Source organism: Vidua macroura, chromosome 11, assembly GCF_024509145.1.
Source record: "Vidua macroura isolate BioBank_ID:100142 chromosome 11, ASM2450914v1, whole genome shotgun sequence".
Lineage (NCBI taxonomy): Eukaryota > Metazoa > Chordata > Aves > Passeriformes > Viduidae > Vidua > Vidua macroura.
The window spans coordinates 8658872-8682512 of NC_071581.1; the positions used below are offsets into that span (position 1 = coordinate 8658872).

General features: G+C 45.2%; 3 protein-coding genes across 6 annotated transcripts; 2 read left to right on the forward strand and 1 right to left on the reverse strand.

Annotated features, from left to right (window-relative positions):
* The first annotated feature begins 1589 nt into the window (after positions 1-1589).
* On the forward strand, positions 1590-10560 carry LOC128812787 (protein C19orf12 homolog). Of its 4 annotated transcripts, none has more exons than XM_053987417.1 (4): positions 1845-1928; positions 3859-3966; positions 8225-8401; positions 9484-10560. In XM_053987417.1, exons 2-4 carry the CDS (start codon positions 3936-3938, stop codon positions 9744-9746), a joined length of 471 nt encoding a protein of 156 aa, XP_053843392.1. In that variant the 5' UTR covers positions 1845-1928; positions 3859-3935; the 3' UTR covers positions 9747-10560. The 4 variants fall into 4 exon arrangements, with proteins under 4 accessions (XP_053843394.1, XP_053843392.1, XP_053843391.1 ...); XM_053987416.1 differs by lacking the exon at positions 1845-1928 and adding an exon at positions 2080-2295; XM_053987419.1 differs by lacking the exon at positions 3859-3966 and having other exon boundaries at positions 1590-1928.
* A 272-nt stretch (positions 10561-10832) lies between these two features.
* Positions 10833-11390, reverse strand: PLEKHF1 (pleckstrin homology and FYVE domain containing 1). Its single transcript, XM_053987415.1, has one exon. The coding sequence runs from the start codon at positions 11364-11366 to the stop codon at positions 10833-10835; it is 534 nt and encodes a 177-aa protein (XP_053843390.1). The 5' UTR covers positions 11367-11390.
* A 2533-nt stretch (positions 11391-13923) lies between these two features.
* Positions 13924-17773, forward strand: LOC128813019 (protein C19orf12 homolog). The gene is made up of 2 exons (XM_053987763.1): positions 13924-14098; positions 16369-17773. The coding sequence occupies exons 1-2, from the start codon at positions 13924-13926 to the stop codon at positions 16629-16631; spliced, it is 438 nt and encodes a 145-aa protein (XP_053843738.1). The 3' UTR covers positions 16632-17773.
* The last annotated feature ends 5868 nt before the right edge of the window (positions 17774-23641 follow it).

The following is a 23641-nucleotide window of genomic DNA, read 5'->3' on the forward strand; positions in this document are numbered from 1 at the left end:
ATAAAAATTCCCTCCTTTGATGGTTGACAGACTTCATTGCTTCTAATTTTGCCCCTTGGAAAGCTGCATGCAGCTGGAATTTGGGGTGTTACTTTTTAAAACGTACATGGCATTTCGGCTCTTTGCTCATTTTAGGAATCACATTTGTGTTTTACATCCAAATCATAAAAATCAAGAGCATCAGTAGACCTGTAACATTTTGAGTTGTTACACAGAGAGTTATTTTATGTGATCATATAAAGCATGGGGAGGTTAAGAAGTCCCCAGTGCAGCTGCAGGAAAGGGACAAGAATTGTGAGTTATATTTCTCCTTCATTTTCTCATCCTGCATTTTCTATTTCTGAACAAGGAACTGATGGGAGATGGTTTATCTTAAATCAGAAATGAAATCATAATCAAGGCTTTGTTTACAAAGCCAAAACCCTCTGTTATTAAACCATTCTTGAGAAAATGGCAGCATTTTTAACATTTGACTAACTTTTCCAAGACTGTACTGGTATTAGGAGCCAGTGTGGAATTTCAGAAGCCATATGTGACACAGCGGTTTTAATGCTCATTTGATTGCTCCTGATGCTCTATTAGACTAGCACACTGCATTTTACTGAGCTGGTGGCTGAAACAAACCTGAATGACAAACATGCAAAAATATTCTGAGATTAAATTCTCAGAGTAGGGCTAGGCATGTCCTAACGCTGTTCTGTGGCAGACAGCCCCTTTCCTCCTCCTTTATCCCAGAGGATGGGACTGGGATGTTTGTTCCACAACCATGTTCTAAAATCATGGCATCAGAGAATGGTTTGGCTTATAAGGAGACCTTGAGGAACATCTTGTTCCAACCCCCTGCCATGGGCAGAGACACCTTCCACGATCCCAGGCTGCTCCAAGCCCCATCCAACCTGGCCTTGGACACTTCTAGGATGGGGCAACCACAATGCCTGACCTTCCCTATTCCAATGCCTCACCACAATCCAAGAATTCTTCCTAATGAAAGCAATGAGAGGGAGGTGTCTTTACAAACAAACCGTGAGCCTGCTGGTAGAGTAAGCCAGATACTGATAGGTGAAAGAAGCAATGAAGGGAACCAAAAATTCCAGAGGAATTCCACTAATTGACACAGACTGCTGCTTATCCAAGGATGTGATAAATTCCTGGACTTACAGAAAAAGAGCAGGATACACATTAGAAGAGGCTCTGTATTAGGTGAGTTGGGAAGTCTGTACCTCTCAAGTACTTCAGCCACTGGGGAAAGAGAGGGGGAAATGCAGCCGGGAAATTAGGATAAAAAGGAGGCTGCATCCCACAGCAATTTGAGACCTCATGGGAAATACTTCATGGCCTCTCCCTTTATTCCAATAAAGCTACAGAACTTTATTTACTCCTCTGTCTCCTTTTTGGACATTAACCATGAATTAATTTCCTGACACTAATCTCTAATCTAAACCTACTCTCTGTCAGTGTGAACCCATTCCCCCTTGTCCTGTCACTACATGCTCTAATAAACAGCCTTGCCGCATCTTTCCGCTAAGCTCCCTTCAGGCACTGGAAAGCCACAGTGAGTCACCCCAAGGCTCCTCTTCTCCAGGCTGAACAATCCCAGCTCTCCCAGCCCTTCCTCGCAGGCGGGGCGCTCCATCGCTCCGACCACCCGCTGCCTGCTCTGGGCCCGGCACAGCGTGTGACGGCCCGCACAGAGGCCGGGTCCAGCCGCGCCGATCCCGGCCGCGCTCCCGGCCCCGGGGGCGGGCGGAGGAGGCGGCACACGGCGGCGGAGCAGGCGCGGAGGGCCCAGGCCGCGGCGGAGAGCGCGGGCCCCGCCGCCCAGGCCCGGCGCTCCGCGGCCGGCACAGCTGAGGGCGGGCCGGGCCCCTCCTCCGCCGCCACGGCTGTTTCCTGCCCGGCCGGCGGAGAGCCGGGCGCTGCCGGCGCAGGTAGGCGGGGGAGAGAGGGAGGAGGGAAGGAAGGGCGCGGCGGAGCTGGCTGTGTCCGTGAGGGCCCCGCGCCCCGGGCAGCGCCGTCGGCCCGCGGGGTTCGCGGGTGCGGCCGCCGGGGCCGCGCTGCCCCGGGGAGGGAGCGCGGGGGAGCCGCCCCAGCGCCTGCGGCCGGGCCGGACCGGGACCTGGGGCCGTGGTTCGGTGCGGCGCTAATGCCCCTAAAGACCTTCAGGCCCCACGGAACTCCCCTTCCGCTGCACAGAATCCCCGAGTCATTATGGTGGGAAGGGAGCTCAGAGCATCCAGCCCAACCCTCCTGCCCAGGCAGGGCCACCCCGAGCAGGTGACACAGGAGCGCGTCTAGGTGGGTTTTCAGTGAGCATCTCATTCCTCATTTCTCCAAGTCACACTGCGGCTGGAGCAATGGTTCAGCGACAGTAAAACTGAAATTGACAGGAAAATAAATAAAGAAATAGCTATAGTGTAATTAAATTTCGGCTATTTCAAAGGATTTATAATTACATTTTATGCTCAACCTATTTTAGTCATAACATTTTTAATAAATTTTAAAGTATTCAGAACATGTTGATTAATGAGATTAAGTTTTATGATTTTGCAATGAGTCAGGGAAAACATCTTTAATTTTCAGGCTTTGTTCAGGTTTTGAAGGTATCACCACCGTGTGCTGTGCTAACTACCTCTACAGGGGAACAGCTCTGCTATTTGTGTTTCTGACTGTCAGCTCATTTCTCTTTCTTACCTGAAAGTCTCATTATTGGCTTCAGTATCAGCTAGCTGATGAAAGCGACCAGTAACTTTTTTGAATACAGCCTTCAAAATGGAGAAACTGGCTAGGAAATGAGGGGAAAATTCCCTTTTAGTTTATAATTAGAAGGGCAATGAATGAGGTCTATAAAAATTCAGGGGCAGAAGGAGTTATGGCCAGTCTTTGACAGATGCTTTGTGATTTAGCAGACCAGGTAAGCTGGGTATCCTAAGTGCCTAGACAGGTTAGATGCCAAATTTCCTTTTATCTCAGTGGAATGAGATAATTCCTATTGAATATTTATCTGCCTTTTTAGGCAACCTTGTAAAACCAGCTTCTAGGTCTCTAGAAGTAGTTTGCTCATCTAATGAGTAAATTTGTTACCTCTTGTGTTAAATAAACCAATTAGGTGCTTTGATTATATTACATGCTTTGATAAATACAGAAAAGAAGAGCAATGCTCTCAAGGCCTGAGTCCTTAAAAAACAATATTAAAATGCTCTTCTGAATTCTGGTTGTCTAGCAAATACAAGAGTTTCTTACCATCTCTTCATATAGTTGAAACTAAAAGAAATCTGAGTAAATATATAGTCAGTAACATATTATTACAGTAAATATTTGTAGATATAATGAATGCTCATGGTTAGGAAAGAAGAGTACGAAATGCTGGGGTGAGAATGGTGGTAAGCATATTTTAACTGTTATGCCACAAAGCAGGAGTAAACCCTTTCTGAGCAAAATAAAAGAAAATTGCAGAGGCAGAACAGGTTCAAAATTAGTATATTGACTGGCTACTGATGCCAATCACGATTTATGTCAGACAGACCATCTGCTGTGCAGGTTTCAAGTACTAGACCAGGCTCTAAAGGTAGAATTTTCAGAAAGTGATGGTTTAGGAGCCAGCTGCTGCTCATGCTGACAGGATGTGTATGGACCAGTGATGACATAGTCCTCCTTTGCAGATGGACTCAGTATTTTGAGTCCCTGTCTGTCCACCTGCTGTTATTGAAATAATTGATGGACTTCTAGCCTGTTCAATCAATCAGGTGATGTCTTCTTGCACACTGTTATTTGTGAAGTTGTGTTCTTTAGTCTGTCTCAGTGTGTGAATACCTTGTGTTTGGATTTTCTCCAGTGCTGTTCTCATATTTCTTCTAAAAGGTTGCAGTTCCTAGAGAGCTGTCACTGTACAGTTGAGACAGAAGAAATTGTCACCTCACATTCCTGTTCATCACCATATGGTGTCCACCATGATAGGGACAGCCACAGGTAGGACACATCTCTGTATCTTCCCAGGTGGGTTTGGAATGTGCTGTGTGGGTGGGATTTTGTGCTATGTGCCTGCACGTGGCAGAGATGTTTCCTCAGTTTCTCAGGGAGAAGCTGTAAGGAGCAGTGAGGACAGCTCGCTGGTGGGGCAGGCTGGGTGCTGGTGAGAATGTCTCCTGTGTGGGCATTTGGGAAGAGGCTCATTTTTCTCTAAGTGGGATAGTGAGTGCAGGGATTGAAGGGCTTTTGCTTGTCTGAAGCCATCATTTGGTGAAGGGGGCAGTAGGGTGATGAGATGGGAATGTTCACCTGGGAACAGCTGAAATGAGGTTCACACCATTGAATTACCTGGGAACCCTTTTCTATTATTCCTATTAGTAGCACTTTCAGTGAGTTGGGTACGATACTGTTGTTTTAATTCTTTCTATGGCATTTTTCTTCTTAGGAAAACCTGCTGGTTGTAGGTTCAAAGTTGAGATGTTGTAACATGTTTCCTTTGGATAGGGAGAGCAGGAGCATTGCTTACTTTGTTCCCCTGTCCTTGGGGTGAAAGAGAGGGAGGGAGCATCAACTGAAGCACAGACTCTTAAGACTTGGGATCAGTATTTGGGGAGACCACAAAGACACAAGGAAAGCAGCCATCAAACTGCAATAAAACAAAAACATTGCACAACAAAGTTTCGGTTCTCAGCAACTTCATGTTCTGGAACTCTTGGGATTGGTTTGTTTATTGAGGTGCTGAAGATTTTTGGTACCATGTGACATCAGTAGGAGCTGTGGGGACTTGGCACCTTTGAAAGCTGCACACAGTTTTATGGATGTTGATATTTCTATCCCTTTATTAGAACAAATCCAGTATTTTACAATCTTGATGTTTCCTAATGTCTGGGTGATTTCAGTAGGGAGCAATTTGTTAGTAGAATCAAATTGCACATTAAGTTACTTGTCAGTTACAACATCAGAGTTTATAAATATTTTTGGCTATCGTGTGATTGTACCTCTAACACACAAAGTTTACAGCTCTTTCTGTGCTGTTCTGGGGTTGGAGCCTTGCTCCTTTGTAGCACCACTGGCATTTTGCAACAGGCCTGTCTTCCTCTTCTGCTTGCTTGTGATTCTGAGCAGTAGGCTGATGTCAGCTGCAGCTTTGTGCTCCACATTCTTGCAGTTGGCTTCTTACAGACCTCACCAGTGTGTGAGGTGTTAGAGGTTTGCAGCTGCATAGCTTTATAAGCCTTTTGTTTGATTTCCTGACTGAGCTGGCTGGCTGCTGACAGTTATTTAGGTGTTTTTTGGTAGGGGCTGCTTACCCTAATAGCAGGTTAAAGGCTTCTGTTGTGTCTCTGTGCTGCAATTGTTAGTGTATTGTCAAAATATCCTTTAATGGCCTGTGGTGTGTGGTTGAATAAATACCTGCTCACTGAAAATTGCCTGATTGATCATCTTGATTCTTGATTGAATTTTTTCAAGGAATTCATAATTCTGTGTGGCAAATGTAGGAATCTGGGATTACTTTACATGTTAGGTCATGGTGTATATTTCAGTGGCTCCCACTAGTGCTCTGTATGTACAGTTTTAAAAAATACCCTTGTATGTGCTGTGCTTCAGGTACTGTGTTCACTAATGTTCTCTGCAGCACTTCAATTATAGTGAATATGACAAGAGATCTTAGACCTGTAAGAGTTTAGAGAAAATGAGTGTTCCTTGTGAAGTCTTTCAGAGTTTTGAGTGTGGTGCTCAAATCCAGAAATAAGCCGGACCCACTCTGCTATGCCAAGAACCTTTTTCAGTCAAGCCAAAAAGCCCAAATAAATGTTAATTTTGTGAGTGGAAATTTCCTTTGGGGGAGTTGTGGGAGGAATGAAATGGTCAGTCATTTAGTATGGAAAAACTGCTTTCTGTTTCTTGAGTCCCAGTAAGTTTCTGCTTTATCTGGAGGCTCAAGTTCCAAATTTGCTTGCCACAGATTTGTACACCACCGGGCAGCAGTGTGATTACCATTTGCCTTATGGCCTGGCTGTTTTTAAGCTTTAAGTCAACTGCACTTTGAAGCTAGTTATTAAAGAGTGTTTTATTTATGCAGAGAAACCAAGGGTAGCTGGTCACCTTTGCACTGTGTCACCTTTGCCATGTCACCATGGGGACACCTCTCGGTATTGGCCATGTGGAGGATGGTAATACAGGTGACTTTGGGCAGCCAGCTTAAACCCAGTGCTGGAACTTGGTGCTTCAGCTGCAGTCATGTCTGCACATAAAACATCATTGCACATCTGGTACAATTAGATTGCTTTAGGAAATTGTCGCACTCTCTCAGTTTGGGGGGGCAAAGCTGATTATTTTACTATCAGTGAGAGCCCTGTGTTGTCTGCTCTCCAACTTGTGTTGTCCCACCCATGCTGCAGAGCCTTCATCCTGGAGGGCTTCATGTGAGACATTGACTGAATTCTGCCCAGAGGGGAGATGCAAATTGTTTTCAGCACTTTGGGTTAGTCTGAGGACATGCCAAGGAGATGCAGCACAATCCCAAATCAGTGTCTGAGAGGAGGGGGTGAATCCTGCAGCACTTCATCAAACTGCTTGGGGCTGGTATGAATGGCACTCTGAGTGGAAAGCTGCTCACCTTTTCTTAGAAGGGTAAAAACAAATGTTTAATTGTCTCTTTTTCCATCATGCCAGGGCCTGGCAGTGGGAGCTGTACCAGTAGATATATTTTGGGGTGTTTCCCCACTGCTCTAGGACAGACAGAGCAGCCATTTGTTCCTGACTTGGAGCTTGAGCCCTATGGGATGAGATAATATGTACCTCTGGGAGCAGAGTGTGTGGCTCTGCTGTGGCTGCCCCGCACACTCTGCCACTCTGAGCCACTACTGTGTCATCAGCCTGCCAAAACCCCAAAAGCAGCAGTGGTAAAATGATGAACTTGGATGTTTCCTTTAGACTGACACAAAGACGAATGGAGTAGTGAGAGAAATCAACTATTTGATTAATTTCCTACTGTGCCTCTTTGCAGCTATGGAGTATATGTGGTCCCTTCCCAAAATCCAGTTTTCTTCAGTGTCAGCAGTGCTTGGGTCCTGCAGTGACATGGGTGATTTGCAGTCAGCCATTTTAGTGCAAAATAAAGCTTTCTCTGTTGCAGTAGTTAATTTTTAATGACAAATAGTGTGATACCACTCCACTTTCACTTTGCACTGAGGAGATCTGTTCAGGAGAGACTCTGAAACAGGTTGGCTTGGCCTGAGATAGTATTGCTATACACTCTGGGATAAGAGGTTTTCTAGGGGCTGAAAAACCCCAAATGCTCATCTCTTCTATAGCGCTGACATTACATGTACAACGAGAAATCTGCAACTTGTGTGTATGTGATTTTATTTTTAATTCTATTGAATACTTTTTTCTTTGTTTCTAATTACCCCTGGAAGCCCTTTCCTCAGCTGGTGTGCATAGTGGGAAGTGTTTATGTGGTGAGCAGCAGCAGCAAGTGAATGAGGTGGAGAAGTTTTGGTCTTAGAGTGCTTGTTCTCAGGGACAGGTCTCTGTCCCTTGCTGAGGACATGTGGCAGCATTTTACAAGCTGGGATCCTGTGTCTCTGCTTGCTCCTTTGTGAGACTCTTCTGGCATCTCTGCTCTGAGTCCTGACTGCCTTATCCATCCACCCATACATTTCTGCTGGCCTGGCTCCAGAGCACCTGAGCACTAAATGTCCCAGTACCAGGTCTCTCCTCCAACACTTCCTCAGGCACTTCTTGGTTGCTGCAGACAGCCTCCTGCCTTCAGAAATCAGCATGGAAGTGTTTAAACATGGAGAAGAACTGGTATGTGAAAATAACTGACGGATTTGTGGTAAAAATTAGGACAATGAGAAGATCCCTGACAAATTTGTCCGTTATAATCAGCTAGTTGTGGTAGAGTGAAGCTTTGTCTTTTTCCCAGAGCTGTGTGTGATGCTGAACACACATGGGAATTGTTCAGGCCAACAACAATGTACTGAAGAATTTGATTCTGTAGAACCTCTGAATTTGTTATAAACCCATTTTTTTTTTCTGTCTGAGGCCAGAAGTCTCATTGCAAACTGGCAGTAAGTGACCTTCAGCACTTACTGCAAGGCGTGGTCTTCTGAGAATCAAAAGAGAAAGTAGTTCATATTTTCTTTGTTCGTCCTTTAACACTAGGTTTTTTTCCAAATTGTATTAATGTAGTGGCTGGGTTTAGTCTCGGTTGTAGTGGTCAGAAGATAACTTAGAACATCTTTTGCAGGATTTGGAGACGCCGGGATGCCGATCCGTGTTGATGATGTGATGACGCTGCTCAACCATGTTGCCACGGTGAAGGGCATGAAAGCTGCTGTCACATGTTCTGGCCGGGGAGCAATGCTGACAGGTGCATCAGCATTTTTAGGGGGGATGCTGGGAGGCCCTCCAGGAATTGCTGTAGGTAAGTGTGCTTTGCTTTAGGAACAAGAGGGTGGATAAATCTTAGGCATCAATACTTCCAGTGGCTTTTGCATTAAGTGCCCCTAAATCAGTTATTGATGTTCTCATAAAAGTCCCTTGAAGATGAATTCAGCCATCCTAGGCTTTCAAGTATTTCTGTGGTATCATGGGAAAAACTGCTAACTGAGTAAAAGCTGCAAATTAAGAGTTTTTGTCTAATGAAAAACTGCATCCCTGCGTGTGCATACATAGATGACATTTTAGCAACAGTTGCTGGGGGTGGCAGTTTTGGTGGCAGGGTCAGTTCTGCCACCTCTCCATTGTGAGGGTTCTCTGTCTCCTTCCTTCCTTCATTCTGTCCATCCCAGGCCCTGTGTGCTCCGGGCAGTGCTGGCAGCCCTGTGCAGTGCTGTGCTGCACTCACACTGCTGCTGGAGGGGAGCCCTGGAGGGCTGCTGGGCTGCTTTCTCAGCGGCCACAGGCACGTCAGCTGTACATGATCCATCCCTCTGCTGTTATCCTGACAGCCTGGGGCCTTCCACTTACCCGAGTGTGTCTTGTCCACTGGGGAGGGTGGGCTGTGCACGAGGTAGATGAAAGCCTGAATGTGTCTGATGGGATTGGTCTGTGAGCACCTGCAGGGGTGGCCTTCAGGTGTGTGGGACACTGCAGTGTGTGACTCTTAAAGGAGCAGAAAGCCTTGACCAGTCTGGGACGATCTGGTAAGAGACTTTTGACGCTGCTCAGGCAGTTGTTGGTCTGGTGTTTTCCTTGGGCAAGGTTTATTTAGCAGTAGAGCTTACCCTAAGAGAGTGTCCCAGGGAGTGTTTTGTTTCTGGTTTCTAGCTTGAAGGCATTAGTTGATTATATAAAGGGTTTCCTTATGATTGCTGTTGATGTAAAGAGTTGTTAAAATCCTTGTTGATGCTTTGAATACTGTGGATAAATCTAGTTATAGCAGACACAGATAACAGCTCTATGTTGATTTCTAATGCAGGTGAGGACATTGTTGATGAAGCTGTGGATAGAATTCCAGGCTTTAACATTTATTGGTAAAGACTAATGATTCCCTGTGTTTCCTAGGAGGAGCAGTGGGTGGATTGATTGGATGGATCACTTCTGGACAGTTCAAGTCAGTCCCTCAGATTTTAATGGAATTGCCTGCTGCTGAGAAGCAGAAACTCTGTGCTGAAGCCATGGCTGTTGTCAAGAACTTAGACTGGACTGATGCTGCTCAGCTGATTGCTCTTGTAATGTCAAATTCTGCTCTCACGGACAAGGTATTAGGAGTGCTGACCACTTACCTTACCAATGAGCTAAAAGCACAACTAAAATATGGAGAATAATCCTCTAGGATTATTAGAGCAGGATTTTTATGCTGGATTGCATTTTACTCCCATTGCTGTGAATCTTCAACACAACAATTGTTATTTATCAGTACTAATTAGAAATATATGCTGATCTAAGTAATTTGGGGGTATTTGGTTTTGGTTTTTGGGGGTTTTACAATTTTTATCATTATTTTTATCATTTTTGATTAGTGTGGCTTTGTAAGGATAGTATTGGATTACTGCATTAACCTGACTTGCTATGAAATTTTGGATTGCTCGGCACTAGGAAAAATTCAAATTGCTGAAGGGAATCATGCTGCTCTGAGGCTAATGTGTCACTTGTGAAAATTTTCAAAGTTGTTTTGTTTTATTTAGAAGACTTGATTCTGTTTAAGTGCTTTAATTATTTTTCCCTGTGAATGACATGTAAGGTGCCAAAGTAGCTGGGGCACTTTGAAGAATTTTACCTGTTGTTTGTTTTAGCCCTGCAAAGGAAACTTTTATAAGGAAGTGCTTTACTGTGAACTCAAGAAACTCAATCTGTACTTTGTCACTTTTTTATTGTAATTCTTGAGTTATCTTTTCTTGTAAGAAGTGAAGCAAATACTTCAACAAGATTTCAAGTAAGGAAAACAAACTGTGAACATTTTCAATTCAATTTTCACCAGGTTCCTGTGCCCTAGAATGGGAGGGTGTGACATTAAAAAAATGGGGAGCTGATTCTGCCAGTTTTATATGAGCCCCAGGATTAAGGCTGTCATTTGAGCATTGATTTCTGGATTGAGTCTGTACAGCTGATCCTCTGTTTTCATTAAAATGTCCATAAGAAGCCTCATAGTGATCTGTGTGCTGCTTTAAATGACAGGAACACTTCAGGAACTCAGGCAGGCCTGCAGTGGGCAGCCAGCAGTTGGCAGCAGCACTGCTGGTGAGGTGGGGTGATGTGCCAGCTGCATTATTACTGTCAGCACCAAATGCTGTGGTGCTGAATGTCCCAGCCAGTTGGTCACATTGGGTTTCAGGGCACTCATAAGACAAGTTTCTAGGTAGAAAAATGTGCAGGTGTACCTTCTTTTTATGTAAAGACACAGGTGAAACTCTTCACTTGCGGCAGTGGTGCCTGCGGGTGAGCGTGGAGAACTTGGTCTGCGTGCAGCGCATGCAGATGTCCGTGGCCTTGTCTGGGATCCAGGGGGCCGCGGGCTCCCTGCAGGGCTGCCGGCCCGTCTTGGTCAGCAGGTGCTTGATGCACTCCTCCAGATGAATGATCCACTCCTTCCTCTCCGTGAGGGAGGCTGCGGAAACCACAAAGGACTTCTTGGAGGTTTTAATCATCCAGCGGTTCTTCATCTGCAAGGTGTCTGGCAGCGTCTCCAAAGTGACATCTTCAAGGGGGATGATGTGCTGGGAGTTGTACTTCCTTTTGTTGATGATGATGCTGCCGTAGACGAGGATGTCGTTGAAAAGGAAGAATATGCGAGGCTTTGGTTTCTTGCGGCATTCTTTGGTTAAAATCCCTTCTCCCAGGAGGACCCTGCCCGGCAAGGCTAAGGGCTGCCCAGAAGCCCCAAAGCAGTTTTCCACGGCAGCAATGCGCTGGCTGTTGATCTCGGTGTTTGCAAGGTGGTCCACCATCTCCAGCTCACCCTGAAGAGAGGAAAACAAAGAGGGAAGTGGTCAAACTGCACCTGGGTGAAGGTGAGTGGCCAGTGCATGCACAGCTGAGATGCTCCTAATGCAATCTGAGGCTACAGGTAATCTCATGGGCACTCCTCGCTTTAGTTTGTTACCTTTCTAAATAAAATCCTCAAACTTTCTGACCTCATTTTGCAACAGCCAAGGCTGTACTGGGATGGTTCAATTTGCAGCAATGGAAGCCCTTGAAGACAGAGCCAGGTCTTCCTGGTTGTGCTTTTTACCAGGCTCCCTGTGTGTCCTTAGAAAAGAAAGCTGCTTGGTCTGAGCCTGATTTTATGCAGATCCATAGATCTGCATTAAAGGGTCTTGAGAGCAAGCCTCCTGTGAGCTCTGCTGAAGAGGATGTGGAATGCAGCACACTCATCTCTCCCCCACCTCTGCACCCTCCTCCTCCCACCACCTGGGGGTTTGACATTGTGCTGTGTCTTGTTCTAACAGGAAACCCAGGTAAGGGTAGCCCCGAAGCAAAAGCAGCTGCTTGCCCTTGGCAGTCTGCAGTGAGGGAGATGCTCCCTGCAAGTGGATTTTCTCCCTGCCCCTTCCAGGCTGGAGGGTGCTGCCCCAAGGCCAGCTGGGCATGGGAATGTGAGTCATTTCCTGCTGCAGAGAGGTAGCTCAGCCATCACAAGGCAGGTCACAGGGCCATGTGTTGTTACCCCGGTTGCTGCTGATGGCTCCTGGAAGCACTCATGCAGAGCTGCTCTCCACTGGTATCCTGTGCTCCTTGCCCAGAGCCCCTGCTGCCAAGGAGGCTGGAGGGAAGGGGAGGATGACAATATGCCAGGTCCTGTGCATGGGGGACCTTCTACCCTTGCCCCTCAGCCCCAGTCACCCCTCTGCTGTGCTGCAAGGGGAGCCACAGAGCTGCTGCTGAAGGCTGCTGCACACCATGCACCTCTCAGCTGAGCCATCTGGCAGACAGAGCGGGCAATGCCTCCGAGTTCCCAGAGCTTCCTTCTCTAGGGTGAAAAGGCACAAGGCCAGGACACAGCTCTAGCCATGGCAGACCTAAATGGAGTGCCCTAGCCTGCAGGAAAAGCTTTCACTGAGAGGCACGGAGTGCTGAGTGCTCCTGAAGAGCTGCCTTCCTCGGGGTGCCCCTGGAGCTGGAGGGAAGGGTGTGAATGCTCAGGGCCTCAAAGCCCTGGAGTGCACTGGGTGGAGCTGGGCAGAGCTGGTGTACCCAGCTCACCTGGGTGTGCACTTGCCATTTACTGAGTGCTCTGGCCAGGCTGCAGCCAGAGGGGGAATCCAGGGGCTGCCCCCAGCAGCAGGGGCTGAAACCACTCCCCAACCCCCCTGCCATGGCACAGACATGCAGCAGCTGGGCCAAGGATCTGTTACTTGTCATCAGAGAGGAGAGAGCCTCCATTCCAAACATGGATCCATCAGCCTGAGTGGATCTGTGCATGGAGAGGAGATGTGCTGCTGCAAAAAGCACCACATGTTTTTACCCTGTCCCTCTTAAATACACAAATTAGGCCGAAGAACAGACAGGCAGGGCACACTGTTGTCCATGACCGTGCACCAAACTCCCTGAGTAAGGTTACCCAGAATCTCACCTATCCTGGGAAGTGATCTCTCCACAAATCCCTGGCTGAGGAGTTTCTTTGTGAAAGAGCAAGATAAACAAACAAATAATAAAGGAAAAAAGTCAAATTACAGCTTGGGATCCTTGGTGTGCAAAGACCGTGAATGCAGTAATATACTGTCCAGAACTTTTGGCACCAGCAACACCAAATGGGCTAAACCAAAGCAGTCCCACCAGTTTCCTTTCCTTTCCTCATCCTTCTGGGTTATGGAGCTCTTAGCCTACCTCTTTCATTTTATGTAGTTTAGAAGCATGGCCCAGCCTCTCAAGAACTCATGGTCCTTGACATGACTCTATTTCTAGGGATCTCTGCATACCACATTCCAGCAGAGCACTAAATGTCCCAGTTCCAGGTCTTTCCTCCAATGGTTCCTCAGGCACTTCTTGGTTGCTGCAGACAGCCTCCCGCCTTCAGAAATCAGGATGGAAGTGTTTAAACATGTAACAAAACATGGAGAAGAACTGATATGTGTAAATAACTGACGGATTTGTGGTAAAAATTAGGACAATGAGAAGATCCCTGACAGATTTGTCCATTATCTGCTTGTTGTGGTAGTGTGAAGCTCCTTTTCCCAGAGCTGTGTGTGATGCTGAATACACATGGGAATTGCTCAGGCCAACAGCAATGTACTAAAATTTTGATTCTGTAGAATCTGATTTTTTTATAAAACCTTTTTTTTTTCTGGTCAACCTGAGACCAGAAGTCTCATTGCAAGATGGCAGTTTCAGTGACCTTCAGCACTTACTGCAAGGTGTGGTCTTCTGAGAATCGAAAGAGAAAGCAGTTGCTTGTTACACTAGGGTTTTGTTGCCATCAAATTCATTTTATAGCTAGTTTTAGTCTTGGTTGCAGTGGTCAGAAGATAACTTAAAATATCTTTTGCAGGATTTGGAGACACCAGGATGCTGGCATCTGTGTCCACGGTTTGTGTCAATGATTTGATGGTGCTGCTCACCCACATTGCCACAGTGATAGGCATGAAAGCTGCTGTCACGCGTTCTCGTCCAGGAGCAACACTGGCAGGTGCACTTGCCATTGTTGGGGGGATGCTGGGAGGCCCTCCTGGAATTGCTGTAGGTAAGTGTGCTTTGCTTTAGGAACAAGAGGGTGGTTAAATTTCTGAGTGAAGAAATGAAGAGATGGGGGTTGAAGAAAAGGGGCATTCAATGTTGAGATTTCCTGCTGCGATGGGGGGTGAGGGTAGATAAGCCTTAGCATGGGGCAGGATCATTTATCACTAAAAATGACTTCTGTATTTTAAAAGTTCCTGATATCCATGTCCTGATGAACTTGGGTTTTTTTTTTTTCCACTGGGATTCATTATTCACTGTCACTTTGCTTTTCTTCTTGTTGCAGAAAGTTACAGGAAAGCCTAAGTCTAATAGTAAAGAATTGTTTCTCCTCTGTAACTCTGGAATTAAGAGTTGTCTAGTTTGAAAGCTGCCTTGTTGCTGAAGCCATGTGGGCCCTGGCCCATGAATGTTGAGCAGTTGCAGGAATTTCACAGGCTTTACTGATCCTGGAGTGAATTGCAGTGTGCCTCCATCAGGTTGAGTTACAAAAACAAGCAAATACTTTGTGAGGAGTGATAACAGAAAATGCAAAGTGAAGCTGTTACTCCTGTTACAGGTACAAAACTTAATGAATAGCCAGAATGTTGACAAATATATGACTGAAGTTATCAGGAACAAAGAAAGGAAATTAAGCTTATGTAAGAAATTTGTAAGCTTAAAATCTGAAGTAAAGGTAATAATGTAAGTGGCCTCATTCTTGAGTGAGATGAAGAGAAATACTGACATTATTAATGGATGTATTTTCCCTTTTAAGTGTTTGTTTAAGCTTTCATAGTGTCTCCCAGTCAAGCTTGATGTTCTTCAGCCACTGTGGAAGGCACTAGAACAAGTATACCTATTACTTCATACTGAAAGTATACAATCATAAGCATATATAATAAGATTAATAAGTCCTGTCTAAATTAAAAGCCATGACTCAATTACAGTGCAGCTAAATCATAACCCTCTAATTTAACTTTAAAAAAATTGAAAGGTAAATAAGCCAAAGAAGTTTAGGACAGTTAGAGAGACATTTGCAATCAAGGGCACCTTTACTTGCTCAAACAGCCTGGATAGGTGTGGGACTGGGTGGAAGGGGTTGTCCCTCTTGCTGCTTTGCACCAGGAACGAGAATGAGTTACCTGCCATATGCAGCATTGCTGGAGCAGCTTTCAGTCATCATGCTTCCCAAGGACTGCCTACTCTGAGCAGGGGCTCTGGGTTTGTTGCTTGGGGGAGAAAGTGTGATCATGTAACAAATCTTGTCTCAATGGACGGGGAGCTTAGGCGTCAATACTTCCAGTGGCTTTTGCATTAAGTGCCCCTAAATCAGTTATTGATGTTCTCATAAAAGTCCCTTGAAGATGAATTCAGCCATCCTAGGCTTTCAAGTATTTCTGTGGTATCACGGGAAAAACTGCTAACTGAGTAAAAGCTGCAAATTAAGAGTTTTTGTCTAATGAAAAACTGCATCCCTGCGTGTGCATACATAGATGACATTTTAGCAACAGTTGCTGGGGGTGGCAGTTTTGGTGGCAGGGTCAGTTCTGCCACCTCTCCATTGTGAGGGTTCTCTGTCTCCTTCCTTCCTTCATTCTGTCCATCCCAGGCCCTGTGTGCTCCGGGCAGTGCTGGCAGCCCTGTGCAGTGCTGTGCTGCACTCACACTGCTGCTGGAGGGGAGCCCTGGAGGGCTGCTGGGCTGCTTTCTCAGCGGCCACAGGCACGTCAGCTGTACATGATCCATCCCTCTGCTGTTATCCTGACAGCCTGGGGCCTTCCACTTACCCGAGTGTGTCTTGTCCACTGGGGAGGGTGGGCTGTGCACGAGGTAGATGAAAGCCTGAATGTGTCTGATGGGATTGGTCTGTGAGCACCTGCAGGGGTGGCCTTCAGGTGTGTGGGACACTGCAGTGTGTGACTCTTAAAGGAGCAGAAAGCCTTGACCAGTCTGGGACGATCTGGTAAGAGACTTTTGACGCTGCTCAGGCAGTTGTTGGTCTGGTGTTTTCCTTGGGCAAGGTTTATTTAGCAGTAGAGCTTACCCTAAGAGAGTGTCCCAGGGAGTGTTCTGTTTCTGGTTTCTAGCTTGAAGGCATTAGTTGATTGTATAAAGGGTTTCCTTATGATTGCAGTTGATGTAAAGAGTTGTTAAAATCCTTGTTGATGCTTTGAATACTGTGGATAAATCTAGTTATAGCAGACACAGATAACAGCTCTATGTTGATTTCTAATGCAGGTGAGGACATTGTTGATGAAGCTGTGGTAAAGACTAATGATTCCCTGTGTTTCCTAGGAGGAGCAGTGGGTGGATTGATTGGATGGATCACTTCTGGACAGTTCAAGTCAGTCCCTCAGATTTTAATGGAATTGCCTGCTGCTGAGAAGCAGAAACTCTGTGCTGAAGCCATGGCTGCTGTCAAGAACTTGGACTGGACTGATGCTGCTCAGCTGATTGCTCTTGTAATGTCAAATTCTGCTATCAGAGACAAGGTATTAGGAGTGCTGACCACTTACCTTACCAATGGGCTAAATGCAAAACTAAAGTATAGAAAATAATCATCTACAGAGCAGGATTTTTATGCTGGATTGCATTTTACTCCCATTGCTGTGAATCTTCAACACAACAATTGATATTTATCAGTACTAATTAGAAATATATGCTGATCTAAGTAATTTGGGGGTATTTGGTTTTATTTGGCTTTAGTGTTTGGGGTTTTTAAAATTTTTATCATTATTTTTATCTTTTTTGATTAGTGTGGCTTTGTAAGGATAGTATTGGATTACTGCATTAACCTGACTTGCTATGAAATTTTGGATTGCTCGGCACTAGGAAAAATTCAAATTGCTGAAGGGAATCATGCTGCTCTGAGGCTAATGTGTCACTTGTGAAAATTTTGAAAGTTGTTTTGTTTTATTTAGAAGACTTGATTCTGTTTAAGTGCTTTATTTTTTTTTTCCCTGTGAATGACATGTAAGGTGCCAAAGTAGCTGGGGCACTTTGAAGAATTTTACCTGTTGTTTGTTTTAGCCCTGCAAAGGAAACTTTTATAAGGAAGTGCTTTACTGTGAACTCAAGAAACTCAATCTGTACTTTGTCACTTTTGTATTGTAATTCTTGAGTTATCTTTTCTTGTAAGAAGTGAAGCAAATACTTCAACAAGATTTCAAGTAAGGAAAACAAACTGTGAACATTTTCAATTCAATTTTCACCGGGTTCCTGTGCCCTAGAATGGGAGGGTGTGACATTAAAAAAATGGGGAGCTGATTCTGCCAGTTTTATATGAGCCCCAGGATTAAGGCTGTCATTTGAGCATTGATTTCTGGATTGAGTCTGTACAGCTGATCCTCTGTTTTCATTAAAATGTCCATAAGAAGCCTCATAGTGATCTGTGTGCTGCTTTAAATGACAGGAACACTTCAGGAACTCAGGCAGGCCTGCAGTGGGCAGCCAGCAGTTGGCAGCAGCACTGCTGGTGAGGTGGGGTGATGTGCCAGCTGCATTATTACTGTCAGCACCAAATGCTGGGTGCTGAATGTCCCAGCCAGTTGGTCACATTGGGTTTCAGGGCACTCATAAGACAAGTTTCTAGGTAGAAAAATGTGCAGGTGTACCTTCTTTTTATGTAAAGACACAGGTGAAACTGTTCTGCCAAGTTCATTTTTTTGCCTAAAATAAAGATCTCTGTGTGTGTGTGTGATGAGGTTTTTGTAAGTTAAGGTTTAAATGGTATAACTTTAAACTCAATTGCTGCTGTTGTATGCATTTGATTAATTTACTTCTGCAGGTAGCATTTGCCTTTGTTAAATTCAGTGAATTGCAGGACTGTTATTGTTCTCAGCATTTGATAACAAATTTCAGTGATGTGAGAAGGAGGTGAAAAAGAATGGTAATTTGGCACTCCTAACCTTGTCAGAGTTTCATAAAACCAAGCCTAAAATCAATGGGGTTTCTGTTTCATTTGCACATTACATACACTGCAACTTTTAAATGTTTTTACAAACTATATCAAGTTAAAAATACTATTTTTTATAAATGCAGTTACTTTTGTTTGCAATTTTCTGGTTATTTCACTAATTAAATTCAATCTTTTGAAAATAACACACTGCTAGCAGTGGCAGATGATTGAATGATCCAGTGGGATGGAATTGGCATCCTATGCTCAGCTGTTCAAACCCAGAATGAACAGATCTGACAACTGATTGTAAAGCAGGCCATAGGAAAATGGGCATTCTGGTTCATCTGTAATAGTGTTTAGTATTTAAACAGACCTTTACAAGTTTCAGTGGTTTCAGACATCAATATCTTGAACCCTATTTTACAGATATTCATAAATGTGGGCCTACACATAGGTAGTGATTTGATTTTTATCATTTGTATCAGTGTAATAGACGTGGATGGAGTTTAGATCATTTTACTCTGGTCCTCTACTCTCCTGTGAGACTCTAAGAGTATTCTTTGAAATGCTTTTTATTATACCCTTAGAAATTGTAAACCAATTTTAATTACACTCTTAGCCTTCACTGTGGTATAAAAGGGGCATGTGTTATATGGATGCCAACAGAACTCAGGTCCCAGTAGTTCAGAGTTCTGTACAGACCAGTCCTAGCTTATGTCAAACCCCACTGCTGCTGAGCTCCTCAGAAGCCTTATGCCACAGAGGAGGATGCTCTCAGTCATTACAATAAATTTAACTTCTAGAGGTTTTCAGATTACTGGAGTAGAACCAGAAGAAAGTTTAATTATGTTTGTTCTCTGTATCTTTATTTAACAGATTTGATGCTCTTGGAGGTCCTTGGAAGGTGGCAGGTTTTCAAAGTGGTAACAGTAAGTTTGTAGACTGGTCTGAAACACATTTCACTGCTGGTAATGGAAGAACAGAAATGAGCTCAAGTGCTCATCTCATGTGAGTTTGGACTTTAGAGAATGAGGAAATGACCACTCCTGTTGTACACCCTGATACTTAACTACAGAGGGAAAATGAGCATGGCAGCCACAAAGGTTTTGGTGATGGTGTTTCAGTGGTTTGTGACAGTTTATATTGCTGAATGCTGCAGGAAGAGCAAGTTGTACCTTTAGTGCTCTGACTGCAGCCCCATGGCTGTCATATTGAGGTCACCATGATATTTGGTCTGTAGCCTTGAGTGGGAATTTGGGCAAGTTAAAAGCACCCTTCAGCAGATTTGATCATCTGAGGGAGAAGAGCAGCTGCACGAGAGTGTTTTAATATCCATCTCTTGCTGTTCTTTGGTAGAGACAGGGCTGTCCTCCACTGCAGCCCTTGCTGGTGTTGGAAACAGCCACAGGTAGGGGATGGCACCTTCTGAAATCCATTCCAGCTGCATAGTGTCCAGGCTGAGTGTGAGGCACAGCCATTGCCTGGGAAACGAGGTAACATAGTGCCAGCAGCTTTGGGAAGCAGCTGAAAGAGTCACTATGGGGAGATGTACATATTTATAGAAAGAAACCATCTGTGATGCTGGTTATTAACCTGGTTTGGTTGTAGATGTGACAGAATCAAGCTAGGTTTTCACTGGCAGATGGTGTATTTTTTACTTAAAAGTTTTTTTGGTTTTTTTGTTTTTTTTTTTTTTAATTTGGTAAGCTTTCTGATTTCAAAATAGAAAGCACCACAAAGTATTTTGTTAGCAAGAACAGGGAATATACATGCTTTTATAAAAGGCAGTCCTGAATTCAGATACAGACTAGCAAATGAGATGTGCCATCTAGTGGGAATTAGATTAATTCTTAAACTCAGCCTCTCAAGGCTGCCTCAGTATCTGGGTAACAGAGTTAGTTAGTTAGTTACCTTTTTCTATGAAAAGTAAGGTTACTTTCTTTTTTTACTCTTACTCTGTCTAATTTCTAGCTTTAGTAAACTTGTGTTAGACTAAAAATACCAGCCCAGCTACAGCCTAGACTAGAATTTATATGCATTCCCTGCAGAAGTTGGCTCTTTGGTGATTATCATATGTGAGCTGTGACAGCACAAATATTTACTGCAGCTGCATGTCACATTTAATTATAGCGAGAAAATACAGAATCAGGCAGAGGAGGGCAGTTTACTTCTCGATTACTAAGGGACAAGTGGATTTTGTGAGCTGAGCAGCAGCCGGTTTGCAAAGGCAGATTGTCCACGGTGGAACTGGCAAGCCAGTGAGGAGTTTGTTGCCTGGAGGGCTGCATTTCTTTGTGCCCCACAAAGGAAGGTGGTTCTTGGCTCAGCCTGTTCACATCGTATTTGTCACGTCCTCTCTCACCTCTTAGGCAGCATGAAAAGCAACAGGGATTAAGCATTCAAGGACATTAAACAACAAGGCCAGCCTGCCTCCTTGCAGGGCTGCACAGCCACACCTGCAGAGGGCTTTGCTGGGCAGAAGGTTCCCGGAGCAGCCGCTCCGCAGGGCCGCTGGCAGGAGGGGCCGGGCTGCCCCCGTGCAGGGGCACACACGGCTGTCCTTGTCCTTCCTTCCCAGGCCAGCGTGGGCCGAGTTCCCCCGGGGGCTGCTGCCTGCCCTGCCCGCCGGCCCGAGCAGCTGGAGAGCTGCTTTGTGAAGGAGGCCGAGTGTTCTCCTGCAGCAATGGTTTGCTGGATGCCCCAGGACCCTCACCCCGCTTCCCCATCAGTTGCTGTGCTGTGAGGGGGTGAGGACAGCGCCCGGCTGGCGCTGGGGGGCTGTGCGAGCTGAGCGACAGTAACAGCGGGGTGTGCCACACCAGCGTGTTGTCAGTGTTTGTTTCTCAGTGTACTCTCAGACGGTTCCAGCAGTGTGGGGTGTGGTACTACGGGCTGTAGCCTGCTTACAGGCTGCTGTGCCCTGGCACAGCTCTTCTCCTAGGTCACAATTTACAGCTCCTGCCAAGTGTGCTCCAGCGTGTGGGGCACGCGTGGGGTGGAATGACTGCCATCACCTGCTGCCACTAACACTCGCCTCTTCAGGGAGGAAACCCTGTGCTTCACAGGGCTGGGTGGGCCAGAATAGCTGCTCTTTTGAGGCACAATTCTGTTTAGCACACGTAGCATAAAGCTATTGACACCCAGAGTGTGTGTCCACATTTCTTTCGGATGACACCCCTCTGATGATTGCAACCCAGTGGAGATGAGCATGCTTTTTCTCACTTTGGTTGGTTTGTGGGAAATTAGGGCTACAAAACTCACTGAAAGGTTATTGGAAGGGGATTGTAATATTTAAAGCCATTAAGCAAATTGATTTTACACAGCTATATTCTCATGGCATACCTGCTCAGATAGTCTGGCCAGGTTTGCTTATGTACATGAAGTGAGCATTTGACTCATCCTCCATCTCCTGGTTCTTCTTGATTGTCAATGATTAGCTAACTTTTTGGACAAATATTTTCTTTCCTTTAGGATCTTTCATATCCTACTGCTGCTGCCTTCCTGTGAGCCCCTTGGCCTGTTGGGCTGACAGAAGGATGGCATATGTGGTTTCCTGAAACTTCTGTGATGGTCCTGCTGTCAGTGCAGGTCTTGTTCAGGTGCTGCCCGTGCTGTGTTCTCACCAGTGTGGGGCCCTGTGGGGCTGGACAGCAGGAGTGAATCCTCCATTTGATGGAATGGCATCCTTCACTATCCAGAGAGGCCTCTCTGTTAATTGTTCTGCTGCTTTCACATACACACATTTCCAGTCACTTATTCCAAAACTAATACTCCTGTTCAAAACTGTGCAGATTCATGTGGAGATGAAATTTTCCCGTTTTTTTCCTTGCAGAGTGGCAGCAGCTCCAGCAGTGCTCCCTGGTGACTCAGGGGCAGGCTCAGGGTTTGATCCTGTGTAGCTGCAGTGGCAGGACCTGCTGAGCTCAGTCTTCATCAGCAGTTTGGCAGCACTGGTGCAGCCAGAGGATGTAAAAGCAATGCGTTTTTCCCCCAACTAAAAGCTCTTACACAGAAAGCAGTAGCTTAGGCTGTCACTGCTTGATAAGCTGATGTATAACTCCAGACTAATTGAGTAGCAGCCTTTCAGCTGGGTTAGAAAGCTTTTAAAAAACCAAAGCCCTTTGCATTGAAGTGAACTAAAGCTATTAGCCCCTAATTAAAACATGAGGTTTCATCTTTACCTTTCTAGAGATCACAGAAATCTATGTATTTTTCAGGCTGTAAGCCAGAAATCAAACATTCATCATGTAATTGCAGTAAGTGTGGGCTAATACTTCTCATTAAGTGTGATTTATGAATTCCAGAACAGCCTACGAGGTAAATATATAAAATTATTCTGAAGTCTGCAAAAATGAAGGTATTAATTTCTTTGGATGGCTGTTCAGCAGGAAGAATTTAACATGAACATTACAGCTTTCAACACTCGGTACAGACACTGCATTTGGACACCTGTACCTTTGCAGTTTCCTCCGAGTCACTGCTCATCTTTCATGCCAGCTCAGCCTTCAGCTGTCAGCAGGGAAAGCAGCCTGGCTTTCAGGCAAGCCATTCTGCTGGGCCTCAGAAGATCTGTCACCTTCTCTGGCTCTTCTGCTTGTTTCCTGGGTGACCTTGAGTAACTTCCCATCTAGATCCTGAATGTGCCTTTTGTTAAACACTTTGTAATCTATCAATAGGAAATGATGTGTTATAGAAATGTGATAGCACTGTTCTGTAGCTAACCAATCTCTGATCCTGCAGTCAGGACATGAGCATCAAAGAAGGAATATAATAAATGTTAGCAGAGGTTCACAGCAATCAGGACAAAGAAGAAACTGCTAAGTTTTGAAATGTAGCTGCTTTCTTTGTGGCAGGGGAGTGAAAGACTTACACTGATGTTTGACCTTAACTAATTAGACCCTGTACAGGAGTGTCTAGCAGGATGCAAATGTTTTGTGTTCCTTATTCCCTGCTCAGCTTCAGTAGGCAGGAGTGAATTAGGGTGAAATTAAATCTGTCCTGTACTCTGACATGCTGCTTTGGAGTAGAGCACTCTCAGATTACTTTGTACATATAATCTGAAGACAGAATGAAGGGTTTGTTATTTTGGTATGAGTCAGTAAGATACGATGAATAATCTTTGTAATTTGGGTTCGTTCAAAAAAGCTTTGAAGCTCTTATTTTTACCTGGCCCTGCTGCAGCTCCCTGAGCAGCTCCTTGTGCTGAGATGTTAAGGCAAAATAATTGGAAAGTCAGAATCAGCTCCTGAACATTTACAGAGACCTGAGTGTTTGCAGTAGGAGAGACCATGGAGCCAGTGCAGGTGTGTGTTTAGCCTCACCTATACCTCCCCAGGTGCTGGCAGTCCCTCACAGCTGGAGGAGATCTGCCTCTCCTTATGAAGTGGGTAAAGCCTGTCCTGGGTGAAGGTAAACTCATTCTTCTGATATTGGTGTAGAGTCACAAAATTAGTTTTTGTTCTCACCCAGCTAACTGCCCAATGGATATTTCCTCTCCATTTCTGCCCTCTCCCTGGCAGACAATTCTGCTTGATACTGATGGAAGTTTTCTGCAAGAAAGGAGCCCAGGGCAGCTCTGATTTTTGACTGCTATCTGCACTTCCCCAAACATCTCCGGCTCTACAAATCCTCCTCTTTCCGGGTAAAAATGAGGGAGCCATCTCACTTTTC